Source organism: Pocillopora damicornis, chromosome 2 (assembly GCF_964200805.1).
Source record: "Pocillopora damicornis chromosome 2, jaPocDami1.2, whole genome shotgun sequence".
Lineage (NCBI taxonomy): Eukaryota > Metazoa > Cnidaria > Anthozoa > Scleractinia > Pocilloporidae > Pocillopora > Pocillopora damicornis.
In genome coordinates, this window is record NC_142671.1 from 23,213,311 (window position 1) to 23,230,209 (window position 16,899).

At 38.5% G+C, this 16,899-nt stretch overlaps 1 protein-coding gene across 1 annotated transcript in view; it reads left to right on the forward strand.

The window, feature by feature from the left end:
* The first annotated feature begins 1,635 nt into the window (after positions 1-1,635).
* Positions 1,636-16,899, forward strand: part of LOC113665260 (uncharacterized) — a 37,814-nt gene continuing 22,550 nt past the window's right edge. The window contains 5 exon segments of the mRNA XM_089195153.1: positions 1,636-1,773; positions 5,016-8,334; positions 8,586-8,720; positions 9,160-9,229; positions 12,547-12,608. Of these exon segments, the coding sequence (XP_089051279.1) occupies positions 5,065-8,334; positions 8,586-8,720; positions 9,160-9,229; positions 12,547-12,608 (3,537 nt within the window). The 5' untranslated portion in view covers positions 1,636-1,773; positions 5,016-5,064.

The window sequence follows — 16,899 nt, forward strand, 5'->3', positions numbered from 1 at the left end:
GTTTGGATTTTATTGAGTTGAAATCGTCAAGGCAAAGATATTGAACAAGAAAAGACATTCAAATTTCTGGGGCCGCCATATCCATTAATTTAATGAAATGGAAGCTCTGACTGATCAGGGAAACTCTGAAGATTGCGTGACAAATTTTCCCATCTGATGGGTTTATGATTAACCCCAATTTCTCTTTTCCTCCCAAAAATACTGGAATTAAGATTGAAAAAAGATAAACGAAAAAAAACGAAACAAAACAAAACAAAAAACTTGGTAGGAGAGCAGCGGAAGAACTATGTAAATAACTTCTCGTATTGGGAAAATGGATCTAGATTGACCGTAAGAGCCTCGAACAGATTTAGCTGAAAAAAATACGCAAAAATTTTAAATCTATGTTCTTGAGATGAAAGCGAGAGTGATATTAAGCTGGAGTCTGGTATCTTCAGTGCAGACCAGGTGAATTGTATAAAGGTATCACCAGATTTTGAAGAAGACCACGCCATACCTGCTCTTGGTTGAAGGGACCGCACGGAAGGGAATCGGAGTAGATTCCTGACAGTTGATGTTCTTAATGGAAACGTGAGACCACGTGGAGCGCAACATTTGTCAAGTATGTCGTTTTTCACAGTTAAAAAGTATTTGAATTAACAATTATATTCCATGTTTTCGTACTTCTGTTCAGTAACAGATCGCAGATGACGTCCAAACGTGGTAAGAACAAGAAAGTGGCACACGAGGTGTAGCTGAGTATGTCACTAATGTTCCTATCACATTTTGACGTCTGTTATTCTCTGTTGCTGAACAGACACATGGCAACATGGAGTCTACTTGTTTTATATATTATTATGAAGAAGCAAAGTGATATTAATGGTGACGTCATCTCTGCGTTTGTTCTCCAATAGATCATAGGTAAGAACCAATCAAATTACGTGTGTAATTCAGCTTATTTTATGATGTTAAATGGAGTCAAGAATGACTCATAAGGTATCTTAGCTTATTTCGCTAAACAAACAATTTTATCGAGGAGGGATGGGAACCGCCGCAACTCTTTGCAGCAGTATACATCCCCCAAGACAAACATCAAACTGTACAAAATAGCTGCCAAGAAACAGATAGAACGTCGACTATGAGAATGACGGGCGGTCAGTGGGCTCAAAATGAGACCCAAGAGAAAAAGAACATGTCAAGAGGTAATGAAACTTAACAAATGGTGGACGATGACTTACGGAACTTCAATAATACGACGAACACGCGTCGTGTTGGCGGGAGCCTCTTCCACTCAGAATGAAAAGATTTGAAATGAGATCGGTAAGCTTGCAGTTGGCATCCGCCTTTAAGGTAAGTTTAAATGTATTTTAAAGTGTAAAAGTCTGTTTTTCCCGTTGCCATTTTACGGCAGAGACTATAAAAAAAACAAACAAACAAAAGACAGACGCCATGTTCAAAGAAGCCTCCACGATCCTAGAGGGCTCCTTGACTGCTGACGTGAACGATGAACTTCCGTTTTATACTCACTTAAACCATTCATTCCATGCTTAATGAATCTCGAGGCATTACGCTTTTACAGTCAATTCCCACGGGCCATGTGGGTCCGCGGAAGCCATTAATTAGCTTAACTATAGGTACATGGCGTACTGCTGTGGTTAACAAGTTTAAATATTGGAATAGTATAATTCGTTGGCGGCGTAGATGTAATCGCGAAAGTGGCTCTTCGCGCGTGCAGTTTACTTGAAGGATGTTTCCAGGAAGAGATTCCAGAAGATTTCTACGAGAACTTCATAAGTAAGTGCTTAATTTACTACAAGTCGATATTGCCAATACGTGAGGCTTCGACTGTTTAATAGACATAAACTATCGATAAACCATTATTGATAGAGAGCAGTAATTACCACTGTCAGAATGTAGTTTAGCAACAGAGCTGTGTAAAATGACATGGTTATTTGGTACCATCGCTTCGCAAACGAAGTATTTGGCCTTAAAAGCTTCAATGGAGAGTTTTACAATGACCGTACCAAATTAATGATATATTTGAGATCGCGATTTATTTTTTCTCTCACTTTCCAATGTCGCAAAAGGAACGCTACATTTCGTGCAAATGGTGTAAAAGACTGATATTGCTTATTGACTTGGCGCGAATTTACTTTCACTTCCTACTGAAGCTGCGATTTTGAAAATTGAAGGTTCACGCTTACACTAGCGTGGCTCTCCTCGCTTGTCGTGAAGGACGAGTGAGAACATCTGATTTCATATGAGCCAGAGTGATAAAAGAAGTTTCAGAGCCAACCATTCGAAAATTCAACAACAATATTGGAAGGTTTGCTTTTGAATGTGAGATGGAGTATTGACAAACTGGTGTGATCTTTGTCGAATGAATTGAATTCGTAATTTATATAAGTCTGGATGATTTACAAGACAAAACCAATTTTAAAGTTTCATATATTTCAAGAAATTCGTTTGAACTCTCTTACAAGACATTTTGTTTGCCTCAACAGATTTTTTAAGGTTTTGTGTTCAACTGTTTTACACTGCTTTTTATTTCTTTTAATACCTGACAACATACGGTTTTTGTTTATAATTATTACGTTTTGTTGTGTTTTGACTTGGGATGAAAATAGGAGCAGCCTCCTTCTATTTCGCCGACTATTTCACCTTCCTGTACTCAACAACAGCTTTTTCCCATTCTATTCCGATCTTTTATTTCGTCCAAGAGAGTAAAGGTTCCTTTGGCAGTTTTGTGGTCTTCAAAGCGATCATAGTATATCCATAAGAACTTGTTGAGACTGGCGAGCTTGTTGTTCTCCAACTTTGAAAAAAAACCGTCAATGCCACTATTCAAACATCGCTACACGTCAATTTCACATAATTGTCACGAAGTATGATTCGCCTCTCCAAATCAATAAAGTTATCAAGAAATTTTCACATCATTTTCGCTGCAGCCTTTGTTAATTGCCGCACTTTAATATCATTAGAACAATTTTTGAAAGAAAAGGTTAGTCAGTTCTTTAGCTGTTTGGTGAAATATTTCTATGCCAATCGTCTTTTAGTATTGAGTGACTCTGAAATATGACCACGTTCGCCTATTTTTCTGCTAAATCAACGAATGACTCGAAAGCTAACGGAGTGATCTTCTGTAGGTGATGATCAGTGACATGCCCTCGATCCCTTCACCTTCTAATAGCACCGTGTTTCCGCTTACTGGCAAATTGAGAATCGGTTTGTAATATCTGGTGAAAAAAATCCTACAAACCAAAATTTAACTCTTTCTACTTGACGTAGCATTGAAAAGTAGATTGTACTACAAGCAGAAATTGAATTTTAATTTAAAAATCTTTTATATACATCAAAGGTTAACTGTTATATAATTTTCTTGCAATCTTTCATTATATCATTGATTATATAATAACTGTAAAACGCAGTAGAGCGTTCATTTCTTTAAAGAAACGCCTCTCTTTTTGACGCTAGGTCGGTGTTGAACAGAGAGAACATACTTAGTTATGATAAATTGAGTTCTTTCTGCATTATGTAAATAAACAACTTTAAGATTTAGGAATGCAATACGCTGTTGTTGGTCTTTCATTAATTACAAAGAACCTTTACAAAAAAGCATACAGGGTGTATTATCCAGCTCAAACAAAGCTTAAGCTGGTTCTACTTCATCCTTGAATCTCTAAGGGAACAGGCTTGCTTCTTTCTAAATGTTGAGTGAACATGAGTTCCAGCTTTTACAGATAGCTGAGCGCTTATATATTTTTTTTTTTGATTGTGAGCATCATAAACATCTCTAGGGGCCAAATTCTCTACGGTATTGTATGAAACTGATAATCATTATAAAGGAATGTATGGGATGAAAAGAAGCAATCCCTCTTTGTTCTTGATCAAAGAAAAACGATAACCATTAGTACTTAGGAGTTTTTCTCGAAATCATTGATATCTATGAAGTTTACTTTATAAACATTAAAGTTACGAGTCCACTGAAAAGTCAATGGTGAAATACCCAATACATTTGGTATCTCAAAAACCGGTATTTTCTAAGAAAAAATTTGGTGCTCTCATCGTTACCAAACTTATTCTTCAGACATCAGTCGAACTTATTCGCTCATTTACCATCATTCAATTTCTATTTCTGATAAAAGTTTCAACACATTAACCAATTTATGTGACTAAATTGACTAGTTTAGGTAACTTTGTTTTGATACCGTTTTGACTCTGAAATATTGAGTAGTGGAGTTGTACCTTTTATATGTGGGACTATTGACCCTTACTTAGACACCTTTTCGTGTGGTTAAAACAATGACTGTCAGATTGTCTGAGATTATGTTTAACGAGCGACCTAAAATCCCTCCTTGACTAAAGTGTGTAAAGCTTATCTTAAATATGCGAATAGAGCAATGGTAATCAAAGGCATTGTGCACGGAACAACTATCTCTCCTGGTAGTTTACTGAAAAGTAAGAGAAAGATCTCTTAGTGAATGTTGTATCAGCGTGCACGTGAGTGCAAAAATCATAAGTTATTCGAGTTAAGCTGCACGTGAGACCGCGACTGACAGTGATAATCTCAAACGACCCTTCATCTTACGCAATCATAGGAAATGTACCTTCTACGGATACTAGCTTGACAGAAATACTTCTTGAAATAGTTGCAAAAAAGTCGATGGGCGATCCAAAAATGGGGTAAGCTCGTTAGCTTTGCAATTCTCCAGGCATCAAGTGAAATTTGCACAGCATTGGATGTGATGATTAAAGTTGTCCTTAATTAAGATAGGTTGGGCAGGGATTAGCAAGATGCCGAGTTTCGTTATTTGGTGTTCTCGCTCACAACGTATCACAAATATTGGTCGAATATTAGACCAAAATTCCTCTTCAAACTGGCGACAAAAACTTCCTTGTACCCTATGGGAGAAAAGCGAAGTAAATAGCACCTTTTAAAGACAAATGTTTATTCACACAGTTTGTAATCTTTTGTTATTCGTGATAACAGGAATGACAACTTTTCTCAATTTATTCAATTTTTTTTCATTTAACAGAGTATCTTTACACTCCTGAGTTTATCGCGTGGAAAGCTGCAGTAGCGGTATGGATTTAAGAACCTTCCTTCGAAACAACGCCAATCTGAAGTCCCGACCCAGACGAAGAAGACATAGTATTGCAGATGTCCGCTTCCTACACACCTTCCAAGATATTCCGGAGAAACCCGAAGAGGAACACGTGGCTGACGAACGACGACACTCAACTGGAAGCTTTGCAAAAACAGAAAAGCCGCGATCTTCAAGCGAACCTCCAAACCCTCCATGCTGTAATGAAAGCGGCATCCGACCTGCTACGATTGTGAATGAGACAGAAACAAATTCATCTGAAACCGCTCGTTCTAAGCGATCTCTTTCTCGTGAGGAAAGCGAAGATTTGATAGAGGCCGTGTCCACCTACGTTTTGTCGTACACAGATGACCAAGAAAATCTTTGTAGTGTTAACAATCTGTCTCCCACGTCTACTGGGTCTTCTTCCCCCCAAGAGAGTTCTAAAGAAACTAGTGACGAAGAGTTGGCTCTGTCTGACATTCTTCGCGAGGTCGACACACCTATGGTATCTCAACGATTAAGACGAGGGAGCATGAAAGATCTAGAACTGATGGAACGAATCACTTCCTTGACTCCCATAACTGAGAGCAGCCGGTCTAGTAGTCGTGCGAGTAGATCGTCTAGCCAGAATGGTTTGGAAATATTTCCAGACATTAACGATGATAATGAAGGGACAAATCATGGGTTGCACTGCCCAACCCCCAAGACTGCCGGAAAAAAAGAAGAAATGCTTGGGAAGATTCTTGTATCTCCTCATATAACGAGAAGGGGGTCTTTGAGTGATCTTCTGAAGTTATTATCACCAAACTTTGATACAAGAAAAGAAAATGGTCTGCAAGGAATGGGTAAGGATGAAGAGCTCAGGCCAGAGTATATTTCACTAAATGCAGAGACCCAAATGAAAGATCAGTCTAGATCACTTTTTCCGGTGAACTCCGGAAAATATTCCCCAAAAGTGTCTGTAAATGAGAAGCACTCTAGCGTGAAAATTACAGATGCATTGGGTAAAGCAAATAATTCGCCAGTATCACTGAAAAGAAGGACTTCCGGAGACCTCCTCAACTCACTGTCCTCAATTGCTGACCGTGTATCATTTAAAGCTAGCGATACAAAAAAGTCTTTAGGATCTGAAGCTATAAAAGAGAAGCACGAAGTCAGCAGTGTAAATAAAGAAAAAGACGACTTATTCGGTAGAATAATGAAGAGTCCGTGTCTCACCAGGAGAGGCTCCATTGGAGACGTGCTAAACGCGTTGACACCGAATCCAGTCAGGAGGTGTCCGTCGCCATCTCCTCTGACTATCAAATGCGATACACATGACGAACTGGTGCTGAAGACCCAGCCTGTTTCCCCGGAGATGCCAAAGTTGAAAGATGCTGAGAGGGCAACCTGTGAGCCTGGTGTCGGAAAATGTCTTTTGGCAATCGTCCAGCAACATGTGATGAATCATAGTCAGGCCATGCAGCGAAGGAGAAGTAACTCCATTGCCTCCACAGAACCCCACACTGGAACCATGGAAACAGTCCTAAAAAAGTGGAATGAGGACAGGAACCGCGCAGCTAACAACGAGTCTTTCGTCGGTAAGACATCTGACAAAGACTCTTCACAAAAGGGAGACATTGTCATTAACACCACCTCCTCCTCTATGACTGCAACAAAAAACAGCATGATAAAAGAGAACAACGGCAGTGGTACTTTGACTTCCACAAATACCTCTAAACACATTCACGACAACAACAACAACAAAATCAACAAATCTGCAAATACAAACCAATGCAATAGTGCAAATAACACTGAAGTACTTAATCCTCAGACACACAATCCACAAGAAAACATAAGTGAAGAAAACAAGGCCAACGTCGACCACGAAACAACTTCTTCCGTTTCCAGGCAGCTGGTGCTGGTAGGCAGCCCGAGCAAACATGTTCCTCAGGGGAATTCAGAACAAGATGTTCCTTCAGCAAAGACAACAAATAGAAAGATAAGCGCTCCACTTCCACCAAGAAGTGATAACGCCTACCACGTTCCCAAGAGAAAGTCCAGTGTGAGCGTGATGAAACGTTCGCCTGTTACTGTTGTGATTTCAAAGGATAAAGCCGGGAAAACAGAAGTGCATAGAAAAGTGTCGCAGTTTCAAATTCCTAGCGGTGTAAACTTAACCGATTCGCGATTCCTTCCACTGAGTAAAGAGGAAGCCGAAGACTATAACAGGATAAAAAACGCAGAGGAAAGCGCATTACCCAGGAAAAATTCGACCGTTACAATGAGCTCAAAAGTCACAATTCACGGCGGAAGTGGTGCAGTTGTGCGTAAAGTAGGAGTTGCCTCAAAGCGACCTGTTCTTGATGCCTCTCTTCCAACTGAGGAGAGATTTGCGGCACTCAGCGAGAGATATGCTAACTTAAAGGCAAAAATTGGAGGGAATGATGACAAGAAGAAGTCCACAGAGTCCTCCCCCAATCTAATAGAGAAGAATGATAGTGGTCCGTCTACTGAGGACACATTAACCCAGTCGAAATGCTGGACGACGGTTGAAAGTATTCCAGTTCAAGTATACGTTGATCAAGTATTTGAAAATCCTCGTGACTTCACAGAGGCTGAAACTAAAGAGACGTTGAGTGGAAAAAACAAATCTCCAGAGTCTCGCCCCAAACCTGATGAGGAGAGTGATTCTGGTCCATATACGGAAGACACGTTAATCCAGTCAAAATGCTGGACAACTGTTGAAAATATTACGGTTCAAGAATATGTTGATCGCGTATCTGACAAACCACGTGACTTAACAGAGGCTGAAAAGCAGGTGACTTTGACTGGAAACGATGAAGACAAGCAGACAAAAAATGGCGAGAAACATGACATCTATAAGAGCCACATGGCAACTAATAGTAATAACTTCGACAATGTAATAAGCTGCATAAATGATAGCGAAAAGAAAGCTTCTATCGACCTGAACAATAACAGCAAGCCCAGTATCCCTGAGACGCAGGTTGAGGAAGATTCCTGTTGGATCGACAGTAAGACACCTCTTGACTTACGACCGGAAACTCCAACGCAAAAGACAAGGACAAGTGTCGTTGCAAAGCTGATGAACAGAAAAATGAAGCCAAGAAGAAAACAAAGCATAGTGCCATGTGTGGTGCAACGAAGATCAAGGGTTTATACTAAGGAATGTTCGGGACATGAGGGTATTCCAGCTTCTGTGGCAGAGTTTGAGAAGATCAGAAACTTTGTGGAAAACACAGTGCTTCGTGCCCCAGTGCGACAAGAGGTAGGTGAAAATATCCAAAAGTAACAGTGATTTCAGAGGAAGTTGACGATAAGTGGAACATGTGTAAGGCTGATGTCTTTTTTTCAGTGATATAAATTATTGTTTGCCCTAGACACCTTGGAAACATTAACTAAAACAATGAGAGATTGATTTTGATAGGAAAATTAATTCTCTTGAGGGGAGGAAGGAAACAAATAAGTGAAAATAAGCTGAGAAAATTGTGACACAAGTCAATTTTTTACTTTTGGCAGGCGTCAAACATCCTAGATTTGCTGACTGGATTGTCGACCTGTTTGACTGAAATAGAGTTAGTCGCCATTTGTAAAGAGTGTTCAAAGACCTTACGGACGTTGGACGCGCTAGGAAGTTTGCGTAAGTGTTAAAATGTTGGTTTTTTTGTTACTTTTTTCTGCCTAGCTTAAATAACCTTAGCAAGAAAAGAGAGACAGTGTTCACTTCAAACAGGCCACAGCAAAAGAACATAGCACTTTGTACCAAGCCGAAACGTCGGCACGTGGCATGTATAGTTAATTGCGCAAGAGGTTATGTAGATAAACGCTCTCTGATCGGTTGATGATTACACCACACCTTGGGAGGTGATTTTGATTCTGAAGCACTCAGGCAGTTGCACTAATAGGCACTTAAGGAATTTTATTGAACAATTATCGTCCTTAGGTTCAACGAATAATGTCAAACGATAGTTACATATTATTTAGAATACATGATTTTATGACAGAAAGTAAAATTAGACCCAAAAATCTTGAGTTTTCTTTGACAAACATTCAAAATCGCACGGGCGTCCCTTTTTTTATTTTTATCTTGTAGCAACGTATCTCCTTGGAGACGGTTATCATAAACCCAAGCGGAACTATCAAGTTCAAGCATCTAAGCACAGGTTTGTTAACTAAAAACCGTCATTATTGAAGCATATTCCGCTCTCTTGGCTCGGTACGTAACTCAGCTGAGAGTCTTAAACACTTCTTCGTATGATTGCAAGTTAATGATATGGGGTCTTGAATTCAAAGTGTTCTAAGACAATATTGATATGACTTGCCTGTAAATGTTGCATCCTCTTACAAACCTCTAAAGGCAGCAACTGGTTTAAAGAAGGACGTCGTAGAAGAGGGGAAAGAACAAAACCCAATGATTTACTTTTCATTTCATAGAGGGTAGCACAAGGTTTATACGTGACGCGTGATCAATAACGGTAATAGGACCGGGTGGAGTCCAATTCAAAATGGTAACAGGACTTCGAGTCGTCTAAATGGTCTGAAATCATACTCGTGATTAACAAATCGGACTCCCGCTTTGCGGTCGTTCATTTTAGTTAATCATTCGTATGATTACAGAACGAATTGGAATGCACTTGGTCATATTACTATTATTAATAAAAACTATAACAAAATTTGAGAAAGAAACTAGAAATTGGTAATACGTTTTTACCAAAATATTAACAACAGTTAACTCGGCGAAATGCGCGACAGTAGCACACGCGCATGACGCGCGCTGTTTACTAACCCAGGAATGACGTGTCAACTTTCCTATTACATTGTCCAATTACAAGCATATGACACATGCACTTCCCTATTAATAATGGTAATAGGACTGAGTGGTGTCCAATTCGGTCTGTAATCATACGAGTGATTAACAAAATCGGACGACCGCAACGCGAGAGTCCGATTTATTCATCACGAGCATGATCACTGACAGAATTGGACGACAAGAAATCCTGTTACCAATTAAACATAACCATTTCAATTTCCGAAAAAACAAATACACCTAGTACAAATATCTCCAGTGGAGACAGTGTCTTTAGTTAAATATTCCTCTATTTTGGAAATTGCCTTGTTTCTTTGGATAAGTGGTTGTTGCTATGGTTATTGTGATCAATTCTGTGATTGGTGGATTTAGCTGAGTGGACCTAGTGTGATTGGCTACTTCAACTGTCCGATTAAAGGTGTCCGATTACAGCCAACTGTCCGATTACACTGTCCGATTACAACTGTACAGAATGATTAGTAAAAAATGAAGTACCCAATGCACCAATCATATTTGAGGAAATTGTAATAGTTATGATTAAAGCTCAAATCGGGCCGGTGATAACCAATTACGTTCGAGAATTTCTTATTGTTTGGATTACGCCCAAAATTAATACGTGACACGTAATTTTTACAGAAAGGCAAGGTAAGTCAAGATTTGAAGTTTTCCCCCCTGAATCCGTGACGCGTGAAAAACTATTTAAAACACACGTGACGCGTAAATTTTTTGAAAATTCGTGCGTGAAACGGAATCAGGACCCTCCTTTCCACGTCCTCCTTTAATACCCTCAGCATATAACTATATTGATATTAATAGACCGAGAAGGCTGTGTAAAGCCGGATTCATCTCGAACTGTTTATTTACTTACTCATGGCCGATGTAATTGCGTCAGTTTCGTTGCAATGACACCCCTGACGCGCACCAGTCTAAAAGACTAGAAACGAGTCAGCAGACCACGCTGCATGTCTGTTGTATGTCTTTGTTTATGGCTACCAGGCCAACTTAATGCATCCTTCAAACACACCCAACGCAATGCCTAACACTGATTACACCAGCGCTCTTTTTCTAGATCACCTTTATTTGTACCCTACAATTTCTTATGAGTACAGAGTGGTACTCAAGTTTGAAAGCAATTTCAACTTTTTTTTAATGAAAGTTAAAATAACTTTTTATCCAAAATACATGTAAGCTGCATGATGAGAAAGTGCCTTCTATTGATCAGATACGAGCGATAACCTGACTCTCTTTGAGTGGAGAGACCATGTACAAAGTAAAACAAACCAGTTAATTGTTGGACAAAAGAAACTTTTAGAGCGATTTTTTTTCGATACTTTGAACACCCACGACTTTCGTTTTAGATCATTAACAAACATCTCTTTGTATTCGAGTTTCAAATATGATCTTTAGGTTTGCACAACAATAACTCCATTTTGGTCGTTGCTAATTTAGGTTAACCTTTCTCCCTTGGGACTCTAGGTTCACATTTTGCCTGCCTCAAACAATAGCTAAGAGTGTTCTAGCACGTCTCTGAGTTAAGGGTTTATTTTGGTTGTACAACTTGTACAGTCTCATTCCAACAGTCTCGAATGCATATCCTCTTAAGGACTGAATTTTGTCTGAGGAGAAGACATGATTTCGTGATAACACAGCTCTGTCGTGAGGTTGCCTGTGTTTTCAGCTCCTCTTCTTAGTTCAAGTGAGTTAATGCATTATATGCTTATATCGTATTCAACACAGAGTTTGTCTATCTGTTAGAAAACGTTTAAAAGACGACTCACTTGTCTTTTAAATTTATTGGAGTAGCACTAGAGTGTTTTTCTCTGTCTTGTGTCCACTTTTTTCTTAGTATTTGGCATTAGTTACTGAGTCACACAATGTTTTTTTTGCGAATATCACTCTCAGATGTGCAGCTCCTGGAAGTAAAAATCTTCTCTAGTTCTTAGTTTTCTCTAATATCAACTTAATTTGTCAAGTTACAATTTTAAACATTCGTAAATATCAGTGCCTTTTTTGTATTCTATTAAAAGGATTTGCACTTGAATTGTCTGCTAAAAATAGCTCTAACAAAGTACAAAGACTGTTCTTCCATTAGAGAGTTTGTAATTAGTACAAGTTTTGTGTATGATGATCACAAATAACCGTGTCGAAAAAGTTTGTGTTTCTTGACAGTTGCTCCGTCTCGCTCCGATAACTCTTTCTCTCACATTAGTTGCGCAAGAAAATTAGTAATTACGGGCGCGAGACGTTTGATTATAGAATTTATCTCCTTATACCAAAGCTATTGTATTGTTAAATCTTAATGTATTGTGCTTGTCTTATCAAGTCAATCCGTGGTCTGTGCGCAGGCTCTGAGAGAAGCAGCCTACTTATACAGCTCAGAATGCTCTCAGTTGTTCTGCAGCTAAACTTTAATGTGGGACAAATCAGATCTTTGTTATTGCCTACGGATTTAACACTGCAATGCAAAACTTTTATTTTGCTGCCGTCAGTTTTTATGACTGGTAAGATACGTATGGTATCACCGACATGTAAATCTTTAAACGTTGTTTAAACTATTAATCTTGTTTAGTTTCCCATATCACAGTCGTGTCATTAACAAACTCTTGTTAGTACAGCTTATTAATTGATCAATAATTGAATTATGTTGACATATGTTCCTATCTTGTTTGACAGGGATTTCTATCGATGATTTGTACCTAGCTCCAGAGCACTCTAACAACTTTGCGTCCGAAAAGGTATGGAATGTCAGAACTATGAAGCGTCAGAACTATGAAAAAACTAGACAACTGCACGGTCTGTTAAGTTTAAAGCGCTGTTTCACTCAAAAGCCATCAAGGTTTTTACGGAAAGACCAAACTCACTGTAGCCAATACAGAGACTTGTTTCTATTTGATAGAAGCACACCTCAACATTTATTCTGGTCTTTCAAGACTAAACTTTAGATCCGTCAAGTCTTTCAGGAATACCGTTTGAGACAAATTTTTATTTATGGTTTGGGTTCTTAGGGTTTAATTGTTAATATTGTGTTCGGTGAACGAAGATAGATATGTCTTTTAACTAGATAGAGAGCAAATTGTTCTGGTGGAGGACACAGAGTTTAGCGTTGCTTTTATTCTGGTAACAGTAAATTTCTGTGGACAAATTTAACAGTGCCTTCGAGGCAAAATTAATTTGGACGCCTATTCATTTACTAAAAGGTCAATCGAGAGGGATTTTTGGCAAATATCAGATACATATTTACCTAACCAGCGTGCAGTAATTAACGAGCTAGACCTCGTGTGAACAAAACTTTCGAAGGAAAAACTTGTCTTGCCAGTGAGTAATTGTAGAGTTAAAACAGTGTCACAGTCCGGGAGGTTTCTCATCCGATTCAAAGGTGATTTAGTGCGATCTTCATTCGGCCATCGCCATATAACAGTTATTTCATTATCCGGCTGTATCTTCTTCATCAGATATCTTCCAAGGTAAGTAAGGTGAAAAAAATGTTGAGTAGTCTTTCTCAAAAGTAGCAAACAAATGCTCTGTTTTTGGCCTGTTAACCGAAATTGGAAGAGTGTGTCAACTGAGGACATAAACTTGCGCATCAGTAGCACTTGTCTTTTGTTTTCTTCCTTTAATGTTGCCTGCATGTCTAAACTGAGGTGTTTGGTTGTGCTCGCTTCGACAATTTTTTTCTTTCTTTTCGTGATTTAAAGGAATATTGTATAAATTAAATTTCTTTCTTATTTTCAAACGAATGCAGCGAAATCACACAATTTTGCTGAATTTGGTACACAAGGTATTGTTAGAGTTGAGCAATCTTAAAGACTCACGTCCGGAGCGTTCGTGGCTTTTAAATTACTCTTGCATGTCTAGACAAATCATTTTCGCTCACTAATCCTTGGTATCTGACTCTTCTTTGATAAATATTCCTTCAATATTATTGAATAGACAGAAAACGATAAGATTGCATCAGCTTCCGTGATTTCAATTTTCCTTTGCCTTTCAGTTCGTTTGAATTTCCCTTTAAGTTTTGTCTAACTGAACTATCAGTTATTAAACACAGCTGAAGTGCAGGTCCGGTTTTATCAGAGCGTATCGGCTATGGCTGATTATCATAGCAGTTAGTCGTCCTCATCAAATGCGATTACCTTTAAAGGAAAGAATATGATATGCAACACTGAAAGACATGTAAAATTTATGATACAATGAGCTATTTTCTGCTGCCATCTTGCCCGATGTCTGTACAGTATGCACAAGGTTTGTACAGAACTTTGGCTATAAGAAATAACCAGTAATTGACCTTGCAGATATTCAAAACGCCTGGAAAAGCTTTCAATAACTGATTTCTAGAAAAACTTTGTCAAGTTTCTAGGCTTATGAAAGCTGCTATTTGATTCAGAAAATTATGTTTGGCGTCACCTTGGACTTCAAAATGTGGCGAAGGAAATGCGGTTTGACACACATTCATTAAACTCAAAGGCGTATATCGCAAATGATCATACTAATGACTCATTTTTTTTTATGCTCAAGGTATGGGTTATCTTTGTTAGTTTTAAGAGCGCTCAAGCCCTCTTTCCTGTCATCAATTGTGATTCAGTACATTTAAATGTAAGTCTATGGTAATAATTCAATAAGGCAGTTTTTTTTAGGTTTGGTTACGTTGAATAACCAAAAGATAAAATTGCGAGCAACTTAGTGATGAAGACATAGACTTTTTCTTTGTAACTACAAAAAAATCGTTGCATCGGTAAAAAGTTCTAACAATATTCAAAAATTATTTTTAAACTCCCAACGTTTCGGCCAAGATTTCTAGTCTTTATCAGGGAAAGCTTATATAGAAATTGAACAAAAAGCGCGAATGAAATAAAGAAACGCAAGTTTGAACAATTGTTATAATTAAGTCTTGTCCTGTAGCTCTAAACTGAAATAATCGTGTGGCAAGTGGATGCCATCGTGTCGACTGAGCGGATTCCTTCAAATGTTTATCTCTCGTGCTTCCAGAAGGCGTCTGGACCGCCAATTTCTTTTGTCTTGAAATCCCTTTCACGATGCGAATCAGTGACATGCACATAATTGTTAATCGCGGCTATTTCCATAATAATTTTAGGGTTGAGTATGTTGATATGCTTCTGACGTTCTGAAATTGTAGGTTTTTTAATCTCTACGATATATATCTGTGATCTTCTTAAAATGGCATGGACTTCGTAACATGCTTTGTAACTGGCCTTGCTTACATGCATGGTTTCACTCAAGCCAATAAGGTTCTCTTAGCGTGTTGAAGTAAGCAGTCGATGTACAAACTAAACTAGATGGATGCTTTTCAAAGAAATTAAATTTTGCAGCTTAACTTGTTTAGAAAAAGGGGTTTGGTTCATTGTACTCATCTTCAGTGCGTTGACGGATCATGGCTTTCTACTCTGACGTTACTGTCTGCCTTGCAAGCGAGTGAATGACGTCATCGAGGCACGAAACCATTACACATATTGTCTGCGAGTACTGTGGAATTCGTACTTCGTTAATACACAACATAACAGTACTCCATGATATCACAGTAGCTATTTGTAAAAAATATTACCTTATTCTTAGGTTCAGCTCAAGTTTTACCTCGCGGTGCCGACTTGTGCAATGTCGACTAGCCTTCTTCTAATTTGCTTTTTCACCTGAATATTTCGGCTCAGTAGCCAATCAGATGGCTAGAATTCTTTTGCGATTCGGTAAGAAAACTTCAATTATTGAAACCATGATCTTATTGTCCAAATTTACGCCGAACATTTGTGTAGATACCTTTAAACCCGTTTTTTTGAGTCTATGAATTTCCCTCATGATATTACTATGCTCTCTTCATCAACTAAATTCTAAAGGGGGTGGAGAGGGAAGGGGAATGAGGGGTTCTAGATTTCCATTATGCAGATGCCAGACAACTGTTTACCCGGTATTTACCTTTGATGGCGAAAAAGGAGCGAGTTTCGGTCCATCTCTGCATACCTGAGTTCACGTTTCTAGCTTTTATTTGGATCTATTTCCCATGTGCTTTAGAATTAATGACCGATCTTTTGTTCCAGTAGATCGCGCATTAAATTATCAATTTCTTTGTTCATTGAAAAGGATTATAGTGCGGTAAAACAATAGACAAGCATTTGCGAACACAAAGAAAGCCCAGCAGGCCTTAGGTAACAGTACTTAACATTCAAAACTAAAGAAACTCGAGCGTCTGAAAAGGACTCCTTCTAATATCTTCTATTACGAAAAAAAGCTGAGGATGTGCGCTCGAGCTCGACATGATTTATCGCGAATCACAGGTTTAAACTTCTGAAAGTCCTGGACCTCTTTCTTTGCGCAAGAAAACAAATCAATTTACAACTATCGCGAAGTTTAATTTGTTTGTCGTTTGACAAGCTTGTACACCGTGGTTTTGGAGTTTGAAATGTTTTAAGGCAATTTTCAGCAAGTTTGAACTCTTTTGAAGGTTCTTCGTTAGATTAACAACTTGTTTGGTAAGTTGACGACAATCTTTTCTCCTTAACTCGTCTGTTTTTACCACGAAACAGGACTGACTTGTCTTCAAGCTCTATGTGATGTAATCTTATCAATCTCAAATGAAGTTTTAGTATCTGTTACCGACTTGTTGACGTTGTAAACATGATGTTTGTTTGGAGAGAAGTCAAGAAATCTTAACGGTACTCAGCCATTTCACAGTTTCGTTTTTTTCAATGGGTGTGTGTTGATAGATCGAGGTTTGTTTATAATGCGGTTTCTTGTCTTCACAATTGAGCTTAAGGATCACATCACGACTTCATGTCCCCTGGGACATACGTTGCCTTCGACTTCTTTGACTAAATATGAATATATTTAACTACGAGCCCCAAAAGTGATCTTGGACGCGTGACTACCGTAAGCATTTTATATGGAATACTTCTTGCTACACGACATCTGTGATAGCTTTCTAAACCGGTCACTTTAAATATGCCTGTGACCTTTCGTATGTCCATCAGTGATTTTATGCACAATAATAAGTGTTGCGTTCCCTTAAACAGTGTTTGGAGT